At 44.4% G+C, this 7,939-nt stretch overlaps 1 protein-coding gene across 1 annotated transcript; it reads left to right on the forward strand.

Moving 5' to 3' along the window:
- The first annotated feature begins 2,178 nt into the window (after positions 1-2,178).
- Positions 2,179-7,642, forward strand: LOC147509437 (uncharacterized). The gene is made up of 7 exons (XM_086597814.1): positions 2,179-2,289; positions 2,371-2,553; positions 4,962-5,453; positions 5,547-5,773; positions 5,906-6,116; positions 6,925-7,115; positions 7,324-7,642. Exons 1-7 carry the CDS (start codon positions 2,179-2,181, stop codon positions 7,640-7,642), a joined length of 1,734 nt encoding a protein of 577 aa, XP_086453940.1.
- The last annotated feature ends 297 nt before the right edge of the window (positions 7,643-7,939 follow it).

Raw genomic sequence — 7,939 nt, forward strand, 5'->3', positions numbered from 1 at the left:
CAATAAATCAAAGCACAAAACAAAAGATCAGATTGGAGGGACACTTACAAATTAGATGGAATGATCTATATCTTTTAGGTTCACCTCCAAGTCCTTCCTCGTCTCCAGCTGGTGCCAATCTCCATCCAAGGCAATGCTCTCCAGCAACCCTCCAGCAACTAGTGAAGACTTGAAGTTGTAGTCCTTGTTCTTCACTAGCTTTCTCAACCCACTCACTGGGTCGTAGTAGTTAACCACCCTATCCAAGACGACAGACTCAACAGCCTTGTCACCTGGGGTCGTACTCCCCGACCCCTTGCACTTCTGGGCAGCTGGCTCAGTCTCTCTAGCCTTCTTCTTGCCCCGGGCATCAACTACCCCCACATCAACAGCCAACTCCTTCAGATTCATCTTCTTCAAAGGAGCCCAACTTGAAGAAGTATGACCTTCCCCCACACCAGGTTGTTCCTTAGACTCAGTTCGGGTCCTTTTCACTCCTTCAGGCTCAACCACCTCAAAGCGCCTCTTCAGCTGAGGCCTCTGGAAAGGAGTAGGAGCATCACCACTCCCCCCAACACTTCCACCATGACCAGATCGGTCACCATCGCCCCCCTCAGAATGTCTTGAGGTAGAACATCTATCAGTATCTCCTCCAGCCGTTCTCACTACAGAAACAGGTTGCCTTATTTGGCTCTCCCTCTCCATCCCAGTGTCTGAGCTAGAATCAGAGATATCAAGAACAAGCTTATGAGCCATCTTCTTCTGCTCAGCTTTCTTCTTGTTAATCTTCGCACCACCTCGTCTCTTGAAATAGTGCGCAACCTCCCCCAACAAAGATGCCTTCTCTTCCAAAGTCAGCCTAGCAAACTCTTCAATCGCCCCCGTGGATGTGCGATTCCGAACTACGACCTCAAAACAAACAAACATCAGAACGTCATCATATCAAACTTATAACCAAAACAAACTACCTACAACTTATAACTTACAACATAAAAATGACCCACATCAAATAAATAACCTACCATCAATTCTCACACTACGATTCTCCACCTTATACCCAGGAGGACAATAATTCCCCACAATCAATAGAGGCCTACGCCACCACTCCTCTTTACTCACACCAACAATCACTAGTGACTTACCCCTCATCACTTGAAAACTAAAATTCAAAGTAGAAGATATTTTTATAGCAAAATGCTCCAGCACATCAGACAAACATATGTTATAACCTTTGAGTCTTAACAAATCCAGCACGCGAAGCACCTTCCAACTATTACCCACAAATTGCAAGGGTGGTGTAGGGGGGGATTTCCCGTCACTGAACAGATAACACGTGTAAAGGAAATAACCTAAGACTATAGATGTCTAGAATGAGACGAGGACCATCGGATCAGTTTTGCGAATAAGTGATCTCGTACTAAACATGAGTGTTTAATGGACATGTGCCAAACACATGACTGACCGCCTTCAAACATAACAATTACCCCAGTCGTTAGAAACTGATATAGATAGTTCCTAAATAGAAGAAAACTGAAGATGGTGATCTTTGATGATAAAGAAGGAATCGTGATGACATATCTTAGGAGTTACCTTTTAGATATAATCTTCCCATACACAATGGGACATTATGATCAACAAGGAAATTTACCTCCCATAAGATATGGTCTAGATTCAAACTTCTATAAGAAGAGAAATCCTAATAGGAAGGAAGAGTCCAAAGATGGAAGGGAACTCACAAGCGGTGAGGACAGCCCTAAACCCTTGGATTCTCATCACCCTTTCTATATAAACCATAGGAATTCGCTCTTAGGAACTACGCAAAATAGGGTTTGATTTTCTAATAAAAAAAAAGAAATACGTAGGCAGCCGTCAGACAGTTCAACCCTGAACTCACCATCATCTTATCCCTTCTCTATTCAGCAAATGATTCAAGATCACAAGGCACAGAGGAAGATCAGGGGATACTTGGAATTTCCCCTATATCTTTTGGCGCCGTTTGTGGGGACGAAAGTAGGTAAATATTTGTTCCAAATGATTAATTTATTCTAAAAACTCTTACTGTTGTGATGGCAGGAGCAAAGAAAACAAAGGGTGGCACTACCACGCGCAGTGTCGCCACCAAAGAAGAAGAGCATGAGATGCCTGAAGGGGGAGAGAATGTCGGTCGACAAGATGTGAATGATCCCCCCCCAAGGACCTATGACCAGCACCGATGAACCAGTTGTTCCTAGAGTAGGTCTCAGGAATAACACTCAGGAGGAACGTCAAAACGGCGAGAATGCTGTCCTCACCAACCCAGAGTCTGTTCAGGTAAGTCAGGCGGTGCAAGCTTTGGAACAACAAAGGAGCCACCTTGAGCGAGAATTACAGTTTCTAAGGCACTTATATCAGTCCGACACAGGGAAGGAGCCACTCATCGGTCTCGATGATGGCGACCCTCTCGAAGTTAGTCGTACTTGGAACCCAAGGCATGGGGACCCAGTTCGATGCGAGCTATCTGAGTTAGAATACAGCAACTCAAATGAGGACTCAGGAACAGCCTCAGAGCTAGAGTCCACTGACCAGGATCGTGATGTCGACCTTAGACACCGAAAAAGAACTCAGAACAAAAAACTTTCTACCAAAGAAAGTGCATGGGAAACTGAGAAGAATGACCTGATCCATCAGATGCATCGGATGATGGACAAGGGGAGGAAAATGCAAGACTCCCTTGTTCAATCAGCCATAATGGGAGCAGGCAGATCTCCTTTTGCATCACGGGTGATGAGGAAGCCATATCCCCGTGGGTACAGACAACCGAAGTTCAGTGTCTTTAGTGGCAAGTCAAATCCGATTGATCACGTATTCAGGTATCGTGCCACTATAAGACAATATGAGAGATATGACCATGTTATGTGTCAGGAGTTCAAAGCCTCCCTGTTTGGATCAACGCTCCAGTGGTACCACAGATTACCTGAGCGTCAGATCAGGTCATCAGAGGAACTATTTAGGACCTTCATTGACAGATACTCATGCAACAAACATTAGCCAAAACGCATTGATGCACTGTTCAACATCAAGAAAAAGGAGAGAGAAGCGTTGATATCCTACATGCAACGGTTCATGGAAATTTCAATCCAAATAGAGCCTTGCGATGAACAGACTGCTATAATAGCTTTCAAACAAGCGGGTTGGATGAAAACAACGCCTTATTTGGATCTCTCTCTAAGAAACCACCCCGCGATTTAGAGGAACTCCTTGACAGGGTTGAAACTCATGCAGGGTGGAAAGAAGATGTCCTGAATAGACGTCAGGAAGCAAAGAAGATAAGTCAGGCAGTTCCTAGGCTTCCTTGAGAAGGGAATGGAAATTCTTCCCTTCAAAAATCAAAGAGAGACCGTAATCGTAATAGCCAAAGGGCCTAATCTCCATCAAAGGGATGAATTCCTAGAGGGCAATACCAAAATGTAGCCAGTAGCGCAGATGGCAAACCACAGAAGAAGCCACGTGTGGAAGGAACTGAAGAAGCTCTTCCCTCGTTGGATAGGAACTTTGCCCCTCTGAACAAAATGCCAGATGAGGTTCTGGACTCGATAAAAAATCAGAGCTACCTCAAATGGCCAGCTCCGCTAAAGCCAGGCTCCCTGGGTACCGAGACCAAAGGACCTACTGCAAGTTCTATAATAGTAAGGGTCACAACACTAGAGCCTGCAGGACCCTGAAAAATGAACTACAGGATCTGATTGAAAGGGGTATCCGGGCGGTTTGTGGCATACCTAACGGGCAAATGCGATGCTGACTGAAGAGATTAGTATGCCAGTTTAGGATCCTCCAGGTGCTGGACCGCTTAATGGCCGACTCCAGATAAATATGATTTCCAGAAAAGCAAGTAAACATAATGGACAGATCACTGAAAAGGATGTGCGATATCAAATGCAGATCGCCAAGAAGATGAGGATCATGAACAGTGAGCTGACTATAGGAGCTCAGGATAACGTGGTACCCCACACGGATCTGCTCATCCTCTTCACCGAGACTGACTGTTGTAGCATCCAGACCCCCCATGAGGATGCGCTTGTTTTGACACTTCCTTTTGGGGATTAAGATTTGTATCACATATTGGTTAATCCAGGCAACTCAACAGATGTGCTATACTACGCCGCATTCAAAAATCTGCAAATTCCGGACTCTGAAATGGTGACCACCAACTCCAACCTGTATGGATTCAGTGGGGACAAAGCTCTGACAGTTGGAGAGATCCAACTACCCGTAGCTACTGGTTTGGTAACTCTCATCATAAACTTTATTGTAGTAAAAGCTAACACACCCTATCATATGATCTTGGGAAGGACTTGACTACACAAACTCCGAGTTGTTCCCAGCACCTATCACCAATGTTTGAAGTTCCCGCATAATAGGACAATATAGACGATCAGAGGAGATCAGGTGGCTGCCAAGGCATACTATGCATTGGCAACGAGACAATCCCCACTCCCTTTTGAACCAATAGAGGTGGGGCGACCCGCCAAATAGCAGTTACAGTTAGATCCACCTCTCTCGGACTTGGTCCCATGAGAAAGGGAGGATCCCCCCTCACTGGAGTCGTAGAGGAAGTGGAAATTGTAGGTGACAGCTCGCCAAAGACCACTTTCATTAGCACCTTGTTGAGTTTTGAAAAGCGTCAAGCTCTGATACAGTTCCTCCGAGAGCACATAAATGTGTTTGCTTGGTCATTCAAAGAAATGCCAGGAATTAACCTTTATGTGGCATGCCACCAGCTTAATGTCCACAGTGATGCAGTAGTAGTCAAGCAGAAACCGAGAAGGATAGGTGCTGACAGATCCAGGGCGGTAAAAGTTGAAGTTGAAAAACTAAAGGCAGCTAATTTTGTCAGGGAAATCAATTTCCCTACCTAGATTTCTAATATCGTCCCAGTAAGAAAGAAGAATGGGTTGTGGAGAATCTGTATTGACTTCACGGATCTGAACCGTGTATGTTTGAAGGACAACTACCATCTGCCACGAATTGACAAGTTGGTAGATGGGATGGCTGGACATGAATTGTTATCCTTCACAGTTAGGTCGTCAGGCTACAACCAGATCCCTTTACATGAAAAGGACCATAAGCATGCCAGTTTCACAATCGAGAATGGCTTGTACTGCTATCAGGTCATGTCATTTGGATTGAAAAATGCAAGAGTTACATACCAGCGTTTGGCAAACAAGATATTTGAAAGATTAATAGGAGACATTGTGGAGGTGTATGTGGATGATCTCCTGATCAAGAGTTTGAAACGAGGAGATCATCTCTCCCACTTGAAATGTGCATTTGATGTTCTTCGAAAGTATTCCATGAAGCTCAACCTTGCAAAATGTGCTTTTGTTGTATCATCAGAAAAGTTTTTAGGGTATCTGGTTACTAAGAGAAGGATTGAGGCGAACCTAGATCAGATCCGAGTGCTTATAGAGATGCCCTTACCTAAAAACATGAAAGAGGTTCAAAAAGTTACAGGCAGGTTAGCAGCTCTAAACAGGTTTATCTCTAAGAGTTCAGATAAGTGCAAACCCCTCTTTCAATTACTGCAAAAGAGCACCTCCTTCGCATGGACAGAAGAGTGCCAAAAGGCGTTCAATCAACTCAAAACATACTTGGGGGCACCGCCGATCCTTTCAAAGCCTGTTGAGGGAGAAGTCATGGGTCTCTATCTCTATTCCTCTGACTATGGTATCAGTTCTGTACTGATACGCGTGGATGAAAAGAAGGTTGAAAAGCCTGTCTATTTCTTGAGCCGGACGCTTCTACCAGCAGAAACAAGGTACCCTAAACTCGAAAGAGTCGCTTTAGCACTTGTTTTTGTTGCAAAGAAATTAAGACCGTACTTCCAGTCCCACACCATCAGAGTGATCATAGAGTATCAATTGCGATCAATTTTGGAATGACCGATCAGGTCAGGAAGGCTAGCTAAATGGTCTGTGCAACTGTCAGAATATGATATTATTTACGTCCCCAAGATCTCAGAGAAAGGTCAGGCACTAGCAGAATTCTTGGGAGATTTCCCAATGACCTACACAGGGTACGATTCAACAACCCTCAGTTCCGATGATGGCATCCTACCTGAATCCCCAAACTCCCATCCAAACCCATGGGAGTCAATCTCCGTATGGCGGCTGTTTGTGGATGGATCTTCAAATGACAGAGGTGTAGGAGTTGGAGCTGTGTTAGTTACTCCCGATAATATGCGGCTAGAGAAATCTATCTGACTAGGTTGGAACGCTTCTAACAATGAGGCAGAGTATGAGGCGACACTTGCTGGCCTCACAATGGCCCTCGACTTGGGCCTAACACACCTCACAATTTATAATGACTCACAACTGGTTGTGTTTCAAGTTGATGGAGGGTATAAGGCTAGGGACGAATGAATGGCCAAATACCTGGAACTGGTAAGGGGTATTCAAGGAAAGTTTGAGAACATTCAGTTCTTTCAGCTGCTTCGATCCGAAAATCGACACGCAGATGCTTTGGCATATATTGCTTTGATGTTGGGCAACAGCGTGTCACTTTCCATCCTTATAGATTTCCAAGAGAAATCTAGCATTCAGATCCCAGTTACAACAGTTTGTGTTGTTCCAGCCATTACTTCAAGTTGGATGGATCCATATAAGTCTTACCTCAAAGATGGACCACTCCCTGAGGATAAGAATGTAGCAAGGCGTCTGCTTGCAAAGATACAAAGGTTCACCCTCGTAGGAGACGATCTGTACAAGAAGTTCTTTCTGGGACCTCATCTCAGATGTCTCTCCCTACATCTCACTAAACAGGTTATGTGAGAAGTACATGAAGTAATTTGTGACAACCATGCTGGGGGCAAAACACTAGCTCTCAAGATCCTAAAGGCAAGGATACTTTTGGCCTTATATGCAAAAGGATGCATAGGTTTTTGCCCACAAATGTGAAAAATGTTAACAGTATGCTCCTCTAATCCATGCTCCAACAACAGAACTTCACCCATGGCTATTTGTGCAGTGGGGAACTGATATCGTAGCACCCCTACCACCTGCTCCAGGAAATGTCCAATTCCTACTAGTTGCGATGGATTACTTCACCAAGTGGATAGAAGCAGTTCCCTTTGTCTTCATTCGGGAACATGATGTTAGAAAGTTCATTTGGAACAACATAGTCTGCAGGTTTGGCATACCCAAAGTTATCATCTCAGATAATGGGCAACAGTTCACTGGAGGATTGGTTGCTGAACTCTGTGAAGAATTTCACATTACCCATCTGTTCTCTACTCCAAGATACCCACAAGGCAATGGCGCTGAAGCCTCTAATACAGAGTCATCTTGGATAACATGAAGTATAAAATAGACGATGTGAAAGGTTTATGGTTGAGGAACTACCTAGGGTCCAATGGGCATACCGAACTACACCCAGACAGTCAACTGGTGAATCCCTATTTTCACTGACCTACGGAACTGAGACTATCATACCTCCAGAACTGGTAGCTCCCACTCAGAAGTCAGATGTTGTACACACTCTGGACAATGAAGAGTTGTTATGTAGAGAAATGGATCTCCTAGATGAAAAACGAGAAGGTGCCGCACTTCGCTTAGCTGCTAACCAGCAGATTCTAAAAAGATCATACGACAAGAGAGTCCAGATTCGATCTTCAAATCTGGAGATCTAGTTTTGTGTGAGATCCCAGAGCCCAACGACAAGCTTGGGCCCAATTGGGAAGGACCATACATCATCGACTAAGGTTGGTCGAACTGGTTTTTATTATCTACGCACTGTTGAAGAGGATGTTCTTGTCAAACCATGGAACGCGCAGCACCTTCGCAGGTTCTATCAGTAAATTGTTATTCTATACTTTTCAATGCATTGTTCGCTCCTTTCCAATTCATCAATAAAGTGCTCCACATTGCCATCAAATTTATTCCTTGCATTTGTTCTTTATTTATGATCCACAATGGACTAAGCCTTT

This window comes from Coptis chinensis, chromosome 3 (assembly GCF_015680905.1).
Source record: "Coptis chinensis isolate HL-2020 chromosome 3, ASM1568090v1, whole genome shotgun sequence".
Taxonomy (NCBI): domain Eukaryota; kingdom Viridiplantae; phylum Streptophyta; class Magnoliopsida; order Ranunculales; family Ranunculaceae; genus Coptis; species Coptis chinensis.

Excerpts from the sequence above, each read along its gene's own strand:
- LOC147509437 (XM_086597814.1), top strand. The coding sequence starts at position 2,179 with ATGACCAGCACCGATGAACCAGTTGTTCCTAGAGTAGGTCTCAGGAAT. Across the intron at positions 6,117-6,924 it reads ACCCATGGGAGTCAATCTCC|TATGCTCCTCTAATCCATGC; the intron begins GTATGGCGGCTG and ends AAATGTTAACAG. Across the intron at positions 7,116-7,323 it reads CGGGAACATGATGTTAGAAA|ACGATGTGAAAGGTTTATGG; the intron begins GTTCATTTGGAA and ends AGTATAAAATAG.